The sequence below is a fragment of the Rana temporaria genome, chromosome 2 (genome assembly GCF_905171775.1).
Source record: "Rana temporaria chromosome 2, aRanTem1.1, whole genome shotgun sequence".
In the NCBI taxonomy this organism is placed as follows: domain Eukaryota; kingdom Metazoa; phylum Chordata; class Amphibia; order Anura; family Ranidae; genus Rana; species Rana temporaria.
The window spans coordinates 56,613,643-56,631,984 of NC_053490.1; the positions used below are offsets into that span (position 1 = coordinate 56,613,643).

The window sequence follows — 18,342 nt, forward strand, 5'->3', positions numbered from 1 at the left end:
ATGTCTCAGTTTACTGCTCCCTGCTAGCCAGGTTATTGATGTGCTAATGTCCCCTCACTATTTCTAAAGGTTAATTGATCTATTGTGTTGTGTGAAGGAGAGCTGGGTTTAAGTGGCTTGTGTTAATTATTCTGATTGCTTCATTGTGGTAATTATCTCTCTATATGCGGGGTCGAGCGGTCTGGTTGATGTATTCAGTACAGCTAGTGCTCAGCGTCATTGATGTCATTGTCTAAAGAAAATGTGTTTCAGCATCGGCCCCGTCGTGTCTACCTACTCATCTGTATGGAAGCCCCAGTGTGAGGGGGGCGGAGATTTGTCATTGTAACAGTTTTGGAAATGACATATAAGCTGTGTGTTATAACATTAAAGTCTGTGTTGTTCAAGCAGTAAGCTGGTCTCATGTGTGGCTTTCTGGGCGATTCCAGGGATATCCCTCCTCGTGGAATATTGGGGTGATTTTCGTTATGGGAAGAAGGGAACGTTGACGGGGATATCATACCGATACCGTCACAATTGGTTGGTAGCAGTGGGATTTTTCCCTTCTATTCCCCTTCACACCCGGATTCCAAGCAGACACTGGAAGAACTACTGGAAGTTCGTGGAAGGATTGCTAGCAACAAAACCAAGCGGGTCATCATAGCAGAATCAATGGAGCTAGACCAGGAGGACGGGATTGCAGCAACGCCAGCAGTACAAGAGATGGAGACACCAGTGATTCAGGAGGAGGAATCGCCAGCCAACAAGCTAATGAGAGAGAAGCTAGCGTGGTTCGGCCCGAACCCAACGCCAGATGTGGTACTGAAAGTGATGGACATGTTAGTAAACGCAGAGCTACAGAAGGATAAACAAATAAGAGACGCAGAGCTACAGTTAAAACTGGCAGCAGTCCAACAAGCAGCCGCACCTTCTCCAAACAGTGAGTACAGCACAGCAGACGCAAGGAAGATTCCGTTTAGCGCTTTTAAAGCTTTTGATGAAAAGGACTGTGAGATTGATAACTTCCTGGCGGATTTTGAGCGACAATGTAACCTGCACCGAATAGCTAGAGGAGACTGGGTTGCAATATTGTCAGGCAAACTGTCAGGCAAAGCTTCTGATGCTTTCCGGACCGTGCCAGATCAGGATATTCATAGCTACGCCCGGGTTAAAGAAGTGCTCCTGGCTCGTTATGCAGTAACCCCAGAGTCCCACCGACAGAAGTTCAGGGACTCACGCAAAACCACGAAAGACTCTTATGCGGAATGGGCATGCCAATTGTCCCGGTCGGCCTCTAACTGGGCTAACAGCAGCCAGGCCACCACCGCAGAGGACATTTTGCAACTAATGCTCCTGGAGCAATTTTACAATCACATCCAGACGGACGTCAAGGATTGGGTGAGAGATCGCAGGCCCATGACTCTACCAGAGGCCGCGAAGTTGGCGGATGAATATGCAGATACTCGCAAGACGAACCAGGTCACACCACAGGAACAACCTCCACCACAAACGGTGCCCTCACACCCACCAACCGCTAGATACCAACCTCCTAACAGACCGGTGACATCTAGCCCTCGCTATCATCGCCAGGAGGGCAACGAACAACGCTGCTTCCGGTGCAAACAGCTGGGTCACTTCAAGCAGAATTGCCCCATGAATGACAACACCAGGTCAAATTGGTCTCAACCTGGGTACCGCCCACCATCAGCAGCCCATTGTGTAGACTCGGCTTGGGATCCAAAGGAGCTGGGTCAGGAAGAACCATTGGGCACCCCTTACGAAGCCCTCATGGTACAATCTGTTATTACGGACAACAGGGAACACCATTGTCAGCTGGTCATGGGCGACAGCCCTGAGCCGGAGGGGCCCTGGAGGGAGCTGGGCAGAAAGAGGCACCGCCGGCCACCCTTCAAGAAGAAGAGGTCCTGGAAGCCGTATAACAAGCTGACCTGGGAGGAGAAGAAGCGACTGGAGGAGAGGGAGTCGCAGCGGGCGTCCCAGATGCGTGCCGAGATGTTCGCCAAGGGCCCACCGGTGGCCCCTTACACCACCACCCAGTTCCTGATGATGAAGGACCACGTGGAGAGCCTGCAGGACATGAGCAAGCAGGAGCTGATCCGTGAGTACATAGAGCTGGAGGAGTGCATAAGCCGCATGGAGGAGGAGAACAACCACCTGAGGTCACAGCAGCATGAACTGGAGATGGAGCTGGAGAAGCTCCAAGAGGAGAACCGGCGGCTGCGGAGGGAGCAGGGGGTGGCTGACCTTATGGGGCTCTGATTCCCCTCCCCCCCCCCCCGGACTCTGAGCACCAGTGCTACAGCATTTCAACAAATATAACTTTTTCTTTTTATGAATCTCCTGGGATTGTCACTTCAGAGCCATAACCTGCCCCCTCCCATAGCGGGACACCTAGACGGCGGCGCACAGACCCATTCGCTGTCTTCACACTGACTTCTGGTGACTTTGCAGATCGCACAAAGACTTGGGGACTGACCGGCGTGTGATCTGACGACCCGGTGACATACCTGAGTCTGAAGCAGTTGCCAAGGGAGGTCAGTCATGCCAAACGGAGTTAACCTCTGACTAATAGCTCTGAACCCGTCAACCCTACTGGACCAGGGAAGGTCCAACCGGGTTTGCCGGAGCAGGGAGCAAAAGGGGGGCCATTGTGATACATGTGCCTATATGTCTCAGTTTACTGCTCCCTGCTAGCCAGGTTATTGATGTGCTAATGTCCCCTCACTATTTCTAAAGGTTAATTGATCTATTGTGTTGTGTGAAGGAGAGCTGGGTTTAAGTGGCTTGTGTTAATTATTCTGATTGCTTCATTGTGGTAATTATCTCTCTATATGCGGGGTCGAGCGGTCTGGTTGATGTATTCAGTACAGCTAGTGCTCAGCGTCATTGATGTCATTGTCTAAAGAAAATGTGTTTCAGCATCGGCCCTGTCGTGTCTACCTACTCATCTGTATGGAAGCCCCAGTGTGAGGGGGGCGGAGATTTGTCATTGTAACAGTTTTGGAAATGACATATAAGCTGTGTGTTATAACATTAAAGTCTGTGTTGTTCAAGCAGTAAGCTGGTCTCATGTGTGGCTTTCTGGGCGATTCCAGGGATATCCCTCCTCGTGGAATATTGGGGTGATTTTCGTTATGGGAAGAAGGGAACGTTGACGGGGATATCATACCGATACCGTCACACATGTCGTTAGTATGCTGGATGTAATGTTAGATAATTGTTTTAGGGTGAACCTCCACTTTAAGTAGCTAGGTATAGCTGTTCTGACTACCTAAATAACTATTGGAGTAGTATTTAAGCTAAGCATTTCCAAAAGTAGATCCACTGTGGGTTATGCAAACCACAAACACCAACAGGCCTGAGGCCTAGTACACACGACCGAACATGTCTGCTGAAACTGGTCCGCGGACCAGTTTCCGCGGACATGTTCGGTGGTCTGTACGGCCGACCGAACCGGATTCCCGGCCTAGCGGACAGGTTTCCAGCGGACAAATGTTTCATAGCATGCTATGAAACATGTCCACTGGAAGCCTGTCCGTCGGACATGTTCGGTCGTCTGTACGACTCACCGGACATGTCCGCTCAGCCGAAAGCCCTCGCATGCGTCAAAGTGATTCGACACATGCGTGGAAGCATTGACCTTCCAGGGTCGCACACGTCGCCGCGTCATCGTCGTGGCCACGTCGCGACCACGTCACTGCGTTCGCTGTCCATGGGGATTTTGGTCTGATGGTGTGTACACACATCAGACCAAAATCCGGCAGCGGACATGTCCGATGAAAATGGTCCGGCGGACCGTTTTCATCGGATTGTCCGTCCGTGTGTACGAGGCCTGAGACACAACAAATACTGCTTTCTCAAGGGGTCTTACACCCAAAGCTGGCTTCAGATGAGGCTAAATGTCTACCTGGTAAAACTGAAGTGAGGCTAGAAGCCCAGGTGGCAACCTTGAATATGTGAGGGACAGTCTGAAGTTAAAAAGCTCACAAAACACTCATAGCAGATTAAGTAGAGTGCATCTTGTCAGGAAAAGATGGAACCTGAACCCTGGACCATGAGGATGGATGATAGTCTGCTGAGATACCTAAAGACGGTGGAACTAGAAACTGAAGCATCAGTACGAGGTCCATCTTGGAAAACAAAGAACAAATAGCCTGTCTGAAAAAGAAATAGAGGTTAAGAGACAGAATCTCCAGCCCCAACCACACCCAGTCAATAAAAATAAACTTTCTTTGGGTGAATTGGGGGAAGACTGAGTGACCGGATAAGGATGTCCTGGTTGGGTTAAGACAGGGGTGCCCAACCAGTGGCCAGGGGGACACATGTGGGCTGCGGAGCCCTCTGATGTGGCCCACAACCTCCTGCTCTGGGATGGCGGGTTGGAAAGGCCAGATCGTGGGTTGCTGACCCGCTATTCCAGAACATCCATGTTGTGAATAAAGATGGCAGTAGAGGAAGCAAGCGGCTGCAGAGCAGAGCCGCACCGCATAAGCCAATGCTTCCTGTATAGCGCCATCCCCTATCACAAGCGGAGTGATAACTAATGCGGTTTTCCTGAGACAGCAACAGCTGGTGATACCTGAATGAAAGACTGTTATTAAAGTTACGTTTATTAATAAAATCACAGTGTATGTTCGGGCATATCTGTTCTGCAGTGGTTACTGTGCTGCTTTCAGACTAATCTGCAGGTGCAGCACAGAACACCTGCGGGTTACCTGCACTGAACCATAGACTACTGTTATTACCTGCAGGTTTATTGCACTTCCAGAATGTGCACCACACACCACATCTGCAGGATATAATAGAAGTCTATGGCAAAGTACAGCTAACCCGCAGAAAAGCCGCAGGTACACTACGTTGCACCCTCCGTGTGGGTAAACCACAGCGCATCAGTGTGAAAGCAGCCTAAGGCCCCTTTGACACTATATGTCCAACCCAATCGGACCCTCCATTCACCTTCATCGAGCCACAGATGTAAACGGACTTGTGGCCGTTTACACCCACCTACCTTCAATCCGATCCTCTAAAAAACAGAAGGGGGGATCCAACCCCTTCTATCTGGGTAGATGGGATCCGAGTGCCCATAGAGTAGAGTGGGCTGTGTCGGTGTCCACTCTGCATATGCAGAGTGAACATGGACCCATAATCTGCCTGCTCCACTCATTATGGCCTGCAACCTGTTACCAAGTCGCTTAAATGGCCCTTGCTCTTCAAAAGGTTGGGCACCCCTGGGTTAACAGATAGAAATTACCACCGGCAGGAAGACCTGGGTTTCAACATCACCTTGAAAAGGATAGTGTCTTGTGCACAACAATGAAGGGTTCCTTGCCTGATAGGACCATCAGTCCAGACACATGCCTCACCAAAGCAAAGGCTACAAAAGAACTACCATATTTATCGGCGTATAACACACACTTTTTTCCCCTTAAAATCAGGGGGAAATCGCGTGTGCGTGTTATACGCCGATCCCTGCTGTCTGAGTGAACTCCTTCCTGTGTATCCGGCGCTCCGTCACGCACAGCCATGCCTTCTGGCCCCGCATTAAACCACTGTACTGTCTATCATATGAGCAGGGGCAGGAGACGTGGCCGTGAGTGACGGAGCGCTGGGTACACAGGAAGGAGATTGCGGTTCTATGTTATTCAGTGGCGCTCGCTCCCCCTCTTCCCTCGGAGACAGCAGGGATGATCTGACACTTAAAGGTGAGACTGCAGATGGGCACTGAGTAGGTAGGGCATTTTGGTAAATTAATAGGCTGCAGATGGACATTAATCAGGCTGCAGTGAGAAGCAATGCTGCAGATGGGCACAGATCAGGCTGCGCTGAAGCTGCAGATGGACACAGATCCGGCTGCATTGAGGCTGCAGATGGACACAGATCAGGCTGCATCGATGCTCAGATACCATTATTTTGCTTCAAAGTGGTTTATTAAAAAAAAAAAAAAACATTTTTTTCTGAAACTTCCCTCTTAAATTGGGGTGCATGTTATATGCCGACACGTGTTGTACGCCGATAAATATGGTACTTCAGATCCCTTGGAGACACAAGGAGGAGTTACATGGGGGCTCTTTTATGAGGTTATTAATCAAAGAGTTAGAGGCCAATGTCCTCCAAAACAAAATAGAAAAGGGCTGTTGTATGGTTGTCAACATTTTCTAGCTTTGCACTGGTCCTGTGGGAAGAAGTGCGTGAGGCTACTACCATATGTGTGCTACCATGTTGGTGCAAGGAAAGCAGGTTACATACAACCCTCTAATGGTCACCCACATTGCACAGATCAAATCAATAAAAAGTGAATAAAAAACTACTGACTTGCATTTGCAGCACACCTCGAGCGCAAAAAACATTTATGTTTCTCCGTGTGCGCTTGTTGTATTTCTTTTAAATTGAACTATAGTTTTGTAGTACGGTCAGTTTAAGTGAATTGTGCTCATTTATAACATTATTTACCCCATGTTCTATAATAAAGAATAAAACGTTGTACTCATATAAAACAACATTTATTTTAAAAACAAATAGATACAAAAAATATCATTATATATATAAGTTAAACATGTAAATGTAAATATGAAAAAGGCATGATTTATTTTATCAGAGCTTTCTTCAGGTTGATGTTCACATTTCCACACTTCAGCCAGCTGTTGCTCTTCAGTAAACGGGTGACTCTCTTTTTAGCCGTGCTGAATTCATACTGGTTGTGACCGACAAAGAAATAAAGAAGTCCTGAAAAGAAGAACATGTATTTTTTTAATCTGTGTTTTTTGTCCCCTTTTAAAATGAATTTATTTCATATTGTTTGCTCATATCAGTTTCAATTTGGCGTTTACACAGGCTTAAGGATGCTCTGCCTATTTATTTATTTATAAAAATGCTTATTGGGAGCGCAGTCAATACCCGAAGGCCTCGATGCGCTCATAGAACCGCCATATACAGGTACAAAAACAAATCTCTTATTACTGTACGATAATAATGTAAAACCATATAATAAACATTTAAAAAAACTGAAGTACTAATATCTTACCCTAATTAGGGCCATACACTTGAGAAAATAAAAAAGTTTTTAAAAACTTCCTAAATTTTAATAAATCCTTCTCACATCTTATGTATAGAGGTAGAGAATTCCAGAATATTGAACCCTGCGCATCCAGTGTCCTCCCCCCACATCTAGTCCTTCTAAACCTGGGGACAGTCAAATTAGCTATCTCATGTGACTGTGCTGAACTAATCAACATCCACTAGTGTTAACACATTGGAGGAAGTGGATGAGAGTAGCATGCTCGAACACTAAAGCTGCCCATAGATAGACTTGAATTTGGCTGGTTCAGCAAAGAGTGGCCGAATTTCCATCCATGTATTGGCACTGCCGATCTACCAATCAACCTCTGTACAACCGCCCTGCTGGAAGTCCTCTTGATCAGTGCTGCAGACTAAAGCCTGAAACGTTGATCAGTGTATTCTGACAGCAGGGAAGTCTCCCTGCTGTCAGAATACAATGACACGGTGGGAGGATTCCCCCATCCACCTCAAATGTGTAGATGGGGGAATCGGGGAGACTCATCTATGGCCATTTAACCAAAAGTAGAGGGTAGTCTTTTTCATTACTGACAGTTAAATGGAGCAGAGGTGAGTATGTGCTGCTGGTGGATCATTAAAATATAAATTTTGACCATGCACCTAATATTGAGTTAAACAGTCCTGACCCATTGAGGCATGGACACCAAAGTAACATCCACATGAATGGCAGGACCCAAGGTTTCCCAGCAGAACATTGCCCAAAGCATCACACTGCCTCTGCCATCTTGCCTTCTGATACTGTATCCTGGTGCCATCTACCAGTGCCACCTATCAGTGTCCAGCAGTGCCGCCTATCAGTGAAACCCATAAGTACCCATCAGTGCAGCCTTTCAGTGCTCATCAGTGTCGCCTATCAGTGCCCACCAGTATCACCCATGAGTGCCCATCAGTGCTGCCTATCAATGCCCATCAGTGCTGCATATCAGTGCCACCCATCAGTGCCGCCTATCAGTGCCCACCAGTGCCGCCTGTCAGTGCCCGTAAGTGCCACCTAATTGGTGCCACCTCATCAGTGTTGCCATATCAGTGCCGCCTTATCAGTGTCCATCAGTGAAGGAGAAAACTTACTTATATACAAAATGTTATAACCGAAAAAACAAAAACTTTTTTTTCCAAGATTTTCAGTTTTTATTTATTTGTTTAGCAAAAGATTAAAACCGCAGAGGTGATAAAATACCAACAAAAGAAAGCTCTATTTGTGGGAACAAAATTGTAAAATTTTTGTTTGGGTAGAGTGTAGCATGACCGCGCAATTATCATTTAAACAGTGACAGCGCTAAAAGCTGGAAATTGGCTTGGGCAGGAAGGTGTTTAAGTGCCCTGTCTGAAAGTGGTTAATTTAACTTAAAATAGAACCTGTTCCTAGTATGAGTTGTTTTAAGGTACGCCTAGAAGACAAGACCCATCATTCTTCTCAAAAGGAAATAATTATACACAATGGCACACATCTTTTTGAATTCCTCCCTGAGTTTTTTTGCTTTGAGCTACTTTAACGAGTAAATATCCCTCTAAAACTTGAGTATAATACTTGTCTTTATCATCTTGTCTTCCTGCTTAGGTAAATAGGCTTAGGAATATATTTTTAGGAAAATATGTTATGTTATTTCATTGCTCTGGCTTGTAAAGGGTCCCTAAATAAAATACACAGTTTTACTTTATTTACTTACTATCCTTTTGTAAAGCAGCTTGAACCTTAGTTCCAACACCAGGGAAGCCATCAATGATTTTCTGAGGTGTTACAGAATCCATCTTCTGCTTTGTTTCATCAAAACTGCCAGAAAATAAGAGCAAAGTTATATTAAATCATTCTTCAACATTGTTGTGAATTATTGTGAAAGTATTCTTTATTAAAGATCCTCAAATATGAAAATGTATTTCTTCACAATGCTTATAGATGCAAAGGTGAATGAGTTTCTGCTGTGTTTTTACTGCTTGTTTAGAATATGTTATTACTTTAGGGTTTATAAAGATATAGGTACAGGTTAACTTTAAATTGTATATAATTGTATTTGATCTATACCAAGCACCACACATTAAAATGCCCCAATGATTTTAGATATATAAACTCTGGTCTTACCTCCAGAATTTGTCATCTACAAAGAAGTAGGTCTTTTCTGTGTTTTCATCATGGACTGCAGCGTCAACTCTCCTAACAGTTCTGGGAAAGCCCAAGTCATAGATGCTTTTGGGTGAATCCTTTGTGACTTGATAACCACTGATAACCCAATAATTAGCACCTAAATTGAAAAAAAAAAAAAAGAATATTGGGTTGATTAAAACATAACCTAACCCTTTTATTATCGAAAAACAAAAAACATAATACATTCCAGAATGTGCTTTGGCATACACTGTATCCGACAGGGGCACACAAAAGGCACTATCTACAAATAATAAGATAGATTATACTATCTCCACAAAATTCCACAGACAAATAGGAAGTACACACCTTTAAAGATAAGAAGTTGGTCCTTTTGTTTGTACTCATAAGCCGCTTGAATATGATTTGGAAGGGCAGGCCAAAATGTTTTGATTAAATGATGCTCAGCCTTTGAATTCTGAGAAATCTGGCGCAAGAAAGTTCTAGAAAATACAAAGGGGTTAAAATATTAATGCAAGCCATAGGAGACTACTGCATGAACATAATCTGCTACATTTGTTTTAATTCTTTACTATTTTTTGTAACATGTTTACAAAGGTCATTAGAATGTAGTCTTCCATTTGTTCCCTCTTTTCAAACTAACGATGCTGTTATTTCTTTAAAAATCTATTTATTTCCAGCCCTTTGAGTTTTGACAATGTGCTCACAGTTTGATGTGGTGGCCAAGTGGCAAAAGCTATGTAACACATCACTGAATTTATGAAATATGTGAATTTATGAAATATTGCACTTTTTCGCCTAAGTCATACTAGGGAGATAAGAAGACATTACTGAAATCTCCAACTGAAAAGCAAGTTGCTCGGCTACCATACTGGCCCTCTGGCTTCGAAAATATAAGTCTCCGATCTGGAACTCGCATGCAGATAAAGATCAGGTGTTTACAAAATATTGGACATGTGCAATTCGTTCTGTTTCAAATGAGTTTTTTAATGACAAAACCCGTTTAATAAATTTTTCCGAATATTTGAAAATTTGTGATTCAGACATTGGTAAATTCCAGAATTCGTAAATTCGAAGATTCGGAAATTCAAAAATCAGAAAACCAGAAAATTTGAAAATCTGAAATAATAACTAACTAATAATAACTATTACTAACTATTAAATTATAGGTATTGTAATTTCCTTTCAAATTTGCCTGTTAATGAACGTAACAATAACAAATTTATCCGAAGTTATGAATTATCCGAAATAACGAATGCTGTATCTGATCGAATGGAACGTAACAAATTAATAATAATAAATAACAATAATAAAAAAAACTTTTTATTATTTATTATAAATTTGTTCCGATGCGGCATTCGGTATTTCGGATAATTCGTAACTCCTGATAAATTCATATTTGTTACGTTCACGGACAGCTAAATTTGAAAGGAAATTCCAATACCTATAATGTATTAGTTAGTTATTATTAGTTAGTAATTTCGTATTTTCTTTCTTATTTTTGCATTTTGGAATTTACGAATTTTCGAATTGTGATCATAATGAATGACCCGAAAAAAACAAACAAAAAAAATGAATGAAATGAAAACAAACACATTTTTCGGCAGTGCACATGTCTACAAAATATTGCAATCAGTGGTTGAACATTACAGCCAGACAGCTAGCATTTTTTTAAATACATCAGTAGTGGAAGCCAGCTGTACTTTAGGTTCATCACACTCTCATATACAGTATAGCCAAAAAAACATAAAACAACATAAAATTCTCAATAAAGTAAAGCTTACTTGTTGGTGAAGAATAACATCTCTCCCCGCAGAGTTGTCACAGCATCAAAAGTGATTGGCTGGCAGGAAGAAGGAGTGCTTGGTGGTCGTGTAACTACTGGGACTTCTCTGGCTCCTGTAATAAAGTACCAAGGTTAAATGTTATGGTACAGCAACCTTTTCTATAAATTGTTGTCACCCATTCACTTCCTAATAGAGTCTTGTAGTGCTGTTTGTTTCTCTTACCATAGAGTGACTGAATTCCTCTAATGTCATCGTCAGGCAGGTGGAATTCACTGGGTTCAATGAAGTGGTAAGTTGGGTACATGAGAGCGCTGGGATCATTAGAGTGTGAGAGACCCAAGGAATGGCCAAATTCATGAGCAGCCACAAGGAACAAGTTATAATCTTAAATGAAATAAACAAATTAGAATGGGCACCGTTAATGAATGTATTGTAGCTGTAACATATCTAAGTAGTGGGCACCATGCAACGGCTTTAGTTATCATACTCCTAACTCCTAATTTTTCATTATATAACTATAATCTTGCATCAATTATACATTTTTTGTAAATTACTGAGCACCAAAAAAAACAACTCACCTTTAGATCCACTAGTCCATGTTTCATCTTCATCAAAATGAGCATCTCCTCCGATTCCAGTACCTGGGGCAAAAGCGTGGGCCAGAGTTCCATGCTGACCATCAAATGGATAGTAGTCATTGTGCTCTGTAAAGAAAAAACAAAATATAAAATGCATCTCTCTGTGTGTTATAAAGATTCAGTCTGATATGACATGACATTGACTTATGAACATACCTTGTGCTGCAAATGAGATCTCAATATCAGCAACACTTTTGTAAATTCGAGTAAAGGTCAAGGGGGTCACATTTGTCCAAACCTGGAAGGCTCTCTGGATAGATGCATCCACCTCGGCAATGGTCATGTCCGGTGTATAATTCACTATTCTGAGTAAAGAAATCAGTTTGTTCTATCATTTCAAATTCTTTGTGAAGGGACATTGCCATAGACCCACCCCTTGTCCTATATGGACTATATATATGGATATATGTAGGATTTATATGGTCCAATAGATTCATTTTATTCAATCACACATCCTCCATTCATAGAGCACCTTTCATTGCTGGAAGCTATAGCATAGCTTATTTGAATGAAGGAGGGGAGCGGAAAGAGCAAACATAATCGGCACTCTTGACGAGTGCCTATGATGGGTCCAGCTGCTCATATTAAGCCATGCAGCACATAAGATTACCGATGCGAGGGTAATGAAGATTTAAACACAGCCACCAGCACAAGGGACACTTCACATTTAAGGCCCTTTCACACGGGGCGGATCAGTAATGATCCACCTCCGTGTGTCCGTAAGCTCAGCGGTGATCGCTCCGTAAAATCCCCGCTGAGCCGGCGGCTGACAGGGTGGTCTCCGCACACTGTGCAGGGTCCGCCCTGTCTTTTCTCCGCTCTCCCCTATGGGGGGATCGGATGAACACGGACCGTGTCCGTGTTCATCCGATCCGATGACGGAAGAAAAAATAGGATTTTCTTACGTCCGCAAAATCGGATCTTTGGGGAGTCAGGTAATTACGGGTGTCAGTGGATACCGCTGACACCCGCAATCACATAGGGACCAATGTATGTTCCTTTTTCATCCGCAAACGAATGGATGAAAAAGCGGACATATGGTCCGCACGTCTGAAAGGGGCCTTAAGTGTAAGTACTGTTCCTTGTGCTAAAGGAAAAAAAAACACTAAAAACTAAAGCTTTAATGGAGGGGAACTTTATTTACTAGATATATCCTATTAAAACAGCTAACCCCATTAGGAGATTTTTCCTCCATTCCTGTTCAGAAGATATATATTAGACATGTGCATTCGTTTTCATCCGAATGCATTTTTGTCTGAATTTCGGGTTTTTTGGTTATTGTTTTAACAAACTAAAACGAACGCGCAGAATCTGAAATCTGAAAGACCCCACATAAAAAAATGCTTTATTTTCATTTTCGTTGCTACAACAGTTCAATATAGATTGAAGATTCGACATGATACTGACAATAGCCATCTATGTCTATCGAACCTGCGGTCGAATGTGCCTAACCTTAACTCTATTAGTCCAAGATTACATAGAGGAAAGATTCGACGTAGAGAGAAAAGATTTGACGTTATAGAGACAGTGTTGGGGTAGACCATTCGACACGAACAACGAAGATTCCACGAAGCACAAAAACATACAAACGTCGAATCTGTCATTGAAGGGTTCATGGTGTCTGTCGAAAGTTCTAAGAAGATTGGACAAACAGCTAAACTGTACGACGCCGCAATCGTACATTTCCGGTCAAATGCTCGGCCCATAGGCTATATAAGAATTCTAATGTTGGTTGACTAGTAATAATAATTTATAAATATAATTATTACTAGTGTTATTTCTAGTGTCATACAACATTAGAATTCTTCTATAGCTTGAACGTTCAACCGGAAATGTACGATTGCTGCGTCATACAGTTTAGCTGCTGCGTTGAATGTTCTTAGAGCATTCGACAGACACCATAAGCCTTCAATGACAGATTCGACCTTAATTAATTCGGATTTTCGGACGAATGCATTTTTTAAACTAAACAAAATAAATAAAAACAAATTTCGGGAGTAACTAAATAAATTTATTTTTCGGACGAAAACGAAATTCCGAAACAAAATATTTAAGTGTGCACATGTCTAACATCTATAATATTTTTAATTTCCCACCACTTTCCTTACTGGTCACAGTTGTCATCAAGAAAAACAGAGAAAGTGAATCTTCACAGCAATGAAAGACAGCCATAAAAATTCCTGACAGAGGTACTAATACTGAATCTCTCCTTCCCAATTTAAAAACAAAAAAAGTTTTGGCCTGAGATACATTTATGAACTAAGCATTACTGATGTTATTTCGTAATTATAGTGGAACCTTGGTTTGCGAGTAACACAGTTAACAAGCGTTTTGTAATACGAGCACTGTATTTTTAAGATTCCTAAATAGTTTTGACAACTCTGTTGTCTCGCAAAATGAGCAGGATTCAAGCCACAGTGGTGTGCAGTACCACGTTTGGCCTGAGGTGTGGGGGCGCTTGAGCCGAGCGGAGCTGAACGGCGCCATTCAGAAATGCACAGAAAGACATGGAAATACTCCATTCCCAAGCCTTTCCGAGGTCAGCCGAGTTGTCCTCGGGCCTTTCCTTGTGTTTCTGAGGCTCTCCGGCACCCTCCCTCATCTCTGGCCACATGCGGTATTGCATGCCATTGAAGTCAATGCGGAACAAATTATTTTCGTTTGCATTGACTTCAGTGGGAAAACTCGCTTTGATATGCAAGTACTTTGCATTACGAGCATTCTGCTGGAACGGATTATGCTCGTAATCCAAGGTTCCACTGTAGCTGTTGTATTGTTCTGAAACCTAACCCAATGAAATGTTTTTACCTGTATGTGAGTTCTCTTGTCTTCCATCCAGAGTTTCCTGGGAATACACTGTATTCACCCAAATCGACAAACCCACACCTGGGTTGCTGCATCATTTCCATAGTATCTAAGTCAAGCGTTCCGGTCACCTTCAAACCAAAGGACTGCTGCATCTGGCGAATCTTCTCTGTAAACTTACTAGAATTTTTCTTTCTGGACTGGTGCACCCCATCCGTTTTAAGGTTGTAGTATTTTTTCAAATACTCCTGTAGAGGTATAAACAAAATTATCTCTGTTGTAAATTTTTATTTTTATTAAGTGGTTCAGGAGGGAATACGGTAAAAGTATGGATAAAACAGAAAGTCATCATTAAAATGGAATATCTTTAAAGAATAATCCAACATTGTGCAAAAGACTGAAAATATTGAAAATATGTTGTAATATAAATGACAGTGATTGATTCACCGCCAGTGAAAGTTTAGTGAAAATCATATTCAGTGCTTTATAAATATGTCCCCGCCTTGTGCAATTTTTAATGTTATTGTGCCTCGTGAGATTTGCAGGTGTGCCGTGGGAGTTTTGAAAAATATTTAAAATTGCTAGTGTTTTGAAACCTTGAACATATCGAAAGATTAAATGTTAAATCAATGTTGCAAAAGTAAAAAAAGTAACATATATAAAAACGCAATCCCTGTCAGTCTGTCATTTATTGGTTCCTTTCGCAACGGCGACTTGTGCGAGATCTCGGAAGAACTTGATCGCTCTAATTATATTATAATAATAGAGACCGTTCCATTCCAATTTTGATGCTTATAAATAAAGTTTATTCATTGTTTAGTGAATGAGAAACTGTTAGATGAACATCAAGGAAGCAAACAAATGTACAAAGAAGATTACAATTGCTTCAATCTGATTTGTTCTCGAAAGCAGGCACATCATTCACATTAAATTTAAAGCTGTATTCCAGCCGCAATTTTTTTTTTAAGTCAGCAGCTACAAACACTATAGCTGCTGACTTTTAATAAGGCCACTTACCTGTACTAGGCGCCCGCGATGTCGGCCCCCCGACCCCTTGATCGTGGCATGTCCCGGCCATCCTCACTAAGGGAAGCCTTGCGGCTTCACTACCCGTTTCCTACTGCGCATGCGTGAGTCGCTCAGCGTTTTCTGAATGGGCGGCTGTTCTCTGGGATACACACACTTCCCAGAAGACACTGCACTCCATTCCCCAGCAGACAACGCGAGGAGGACGAGGAAGAAGACCTGCCGCTGACTAGGAAGAGGCAGATTAGGAAGATCTGCCTAGCAACCACAATTTCTGGTAAGTAAAAAATAAATAAAAATTCTATTTTTTTTTATTTATTCATTTTTCGGAGCATTTTTATGTATTTTTTTTCTTTTTTAGGATGGACCTCCACTTTAAGTTCTTCAACACAAAAATTGTTGAATCTTTTCAATTGGGCCGTGAATTTTTTTTTGATCTTTTTGGTGTGCCGCAAGAGAAAAAAGTTTGACCTAAATCAATAAATTAAGGGCCAAATCCACAAAAGGGATACGACGGCGTAACTGCTGTTACGCCGTCGTATCCCTGTTCCTAACTATGGAACTGATCCACAGAATCAGTTTTCCATAGTTAGGCAGAAGATCCGGCATGTGTAAGGGACTTACACTGCCGGATCTTACTATGCGAGTATCGCATCCGCCTCGGGTATGTAAATTAGCACTTACGGAGATCCACAAAGCTTTTCAGCTTCGTTTTTTCTCCGTAAGTTTTAGTTTGCATACGCAAAATTAGGGCTGCTTTTTTTACAAGGTGTAAAGTTAGTACACCATGTAAAAGCAGACCTTTCTGTCCAGTGACGCGATTTTTTTTTAATTTTTAATTTTTTTTTCCCGCCGTATCTTTTTTTATTCCCGACGCAACTTTATTGACCCGTCGCAATCCACAAAGCTCGGCGTAACGTAATTTCGCGCTATGCACGTCGGGAAAATGACGTCACGAGCATGCGCAGTACGGCCGGCGCGGGAGCGTGCCTAATTTAAATGGGAATCGCCCCCATGAAAATAGGAACGCCTTGCGCCGGCGGAATTTAAGTTACACAGCCCAAAATTTCTAGGTAAGTGCTTTGTGGATCGGGCACTTAGGTAGAAATTTTAAGGCAGTGTAACTTAAATGGAAAAAAATAAGTTACGCCGGATCTTTGTGGATTTGGCCCTAAATCTCTATTGCCTTATTGTGTTATAATAGGTCTCTAAAGTAAAATTTCAAACACATAGAGAGTCAGACTTGTCTGGTAGATGTTCACTAATGCCTCGTACACGCGATCGGAATTTCCAATGAAGAAATTCCTTCTGAGTTTATCACGTTCGGAAATTCCGATCGTGTGTACAGGGCATAAGAGAAGGGTACAGGAAGGTGCAAGCACTACTCAACGAGACGCATAGACTGATAAAAATAATGTAATAATATTAAGAGTAATAAAGGTAAAAAGTATGATTTGCCCCATTCATTATAAGAAATACGAAAGAAACAAGGTTTTTAAAACAATATTTACATTAGGTTAATTACTTTCATATGAAAATAAATAAAAAAACAGATAAGGCAATACGGAAAGTATTTAATATACTCACTTCAGCAAACTTGGCATTCTTTTCATTGTCCTGTGAAGTTGCAGCTGGAAAAGCCGAGCAGTATGCTACTGAAAGTAGAAAGACGAGAAACAAGCTCTTCATTTCTGGAAGTCTTAAGATCTCTCAGGTTTCTCAAAAGTTTCTGCTTTTCTGAGTCCCCGGCTTGTCCTTTTATACCATACCTGGATACCTGAGCCAGTCTGCAAATGGTGACTCACCATTTAAAACTTCCACCAATCACAGGAACAAAAAAACAACAAAAAAACAAAAACAAAAATGTCATTTTTTGACAAGTTATAACAAAGTGCAAACTATGTAAAGCCCACTCTTGTGCAACATGTTTTGTTTACACGTGATAAATGATCAGGAAGAAGGTATGAAGCTTTCAAAATGGACATGGTGGTAATGTGTTATACATTTTACATACATTATACAAACGGAATTAACTACTTCAGCCCCGGAAGAATTTACCACCTTCTTGAACAGAGCATTTTTTGTGATTCTGTACTGCGTCGCTTTAGCTGACAATTGCGCGGTCGTGCAACATTATACCCAAACAAAATTTACGTCCTTTATTTCCCACAAATGGAGCTTTCTTTTGGTGGTATTTGATCACCTCTGCGGTTTTTATTTTTTGCGCTATAAACAAAAGATAGAGCGACAATTTTGAAAAAAAAGCAATATGTTTTACTTTTTGCTATAATAAATATCCCACTAAAATATATAAAAAAACAAGTTTCTTCCACAGTTTAGGCCAATATGTATTCTTCTACGTATTTTGGGTAAAACATCGCAATAAGTGTATATTGATTGGTTTGCGCAAAAGTTATATCGTCTACAAAATAGGGGATTGATTTATAGCATTTTGTAAAAAAATATAATGTCACTAGTAATGGTGGTGATCTGTGATTTTTATCAGGATTGCGACATTATGACACATCAGACACTTTTGATACTATTTTGGAACCCTTGTCATTTATACAGCGATCACAGCTGCAAATAGCCACTGATTACTGTATAAATGACAGTGGCAGAGAAGGGGTTAAACACCAGGGGTCAATCAAGGCTTTACGTGTGTCCTAGGGAGTGATTCTAACTGTGGGGTGGTGGGCTCACTACAACATGACAGAGATCACTGCTCCCAATCAAAAAAAGTAAAAAAAAATCGAAATAACAATAATAGTAATAATAATACATAATAAATTATGCTTTAAATTATGTTAAAGCGGAGTTCTAACTATACAAACAGAAAATAAGCGCGCAACCAAGATATTAAAGTGCAATAGGTACAAAAAGAGCTAGTGAATATGAATATATAAAAAATATT

The 18,342-nt window shown here is 41.8% G+C and overlaps 1 protein-coding gene across 1 annotated transcript; it reads right to left on the reverse strand.

Moving 5' to 3' along the window:
• Positions 1–6,514: 6,514 nt before the first annotated feature.
• LOC120929034 (matrix metalloproteinase-18-like) lies at positions 6,515–17,170 on the reverse strand. Its single transcript, XM_040340220.1, has 10 exons — positions 17,016–17,170; positions 14,406–14,650; positions 11,754–11,902; positions 11,538–11,663; positions 11,182–11,343; positions 10,957–11,071; positions 9,521–9,654; positions 9,152–9,311; positions 8,742–8,845; positions 6,515–6,723 (listed from the first exon to the last, which is right to left on the reverse strand). Exons 1-10 carry the CDS (start codon positions 17,115–17,117, stop codon positions 6,584–6,586), a joined length of 1,437 nt encoding a protein of 478 aa, XP_040196154.1. The 5' UTR covers positions 17,118–17,170; the 3' UTR covers positions 6,515–6,583.
• Positions 17,171–18,342: the final 1,172 nt, after the last annotated feature.

Bases quoted from the DNA above. Each gene is read 5' to 3' on its own strand.
- LOC120929034 (XM_040340220.1), bottom strand. From the start codon at position 17,117: ATGAAGAGCTTGTTTCTCGTCTTTCTACTTTCAGTAGCATACTGCTCG. The intron at 9,312-9,520 runs GTGTGTACTTCC...TTTTCAATTTAG, and splicing joins CCAACTTCTTATCTTTAAAG to GTGCTAATTATTGGGTTATC. The intron at 6,724-8,741 runs GTAAGTAAATAA...TCTTCTTTTCAG, and splicing joins AGCTGCTTTACAAAAGGATA to GACTTCTTTATTTCTTTGTC.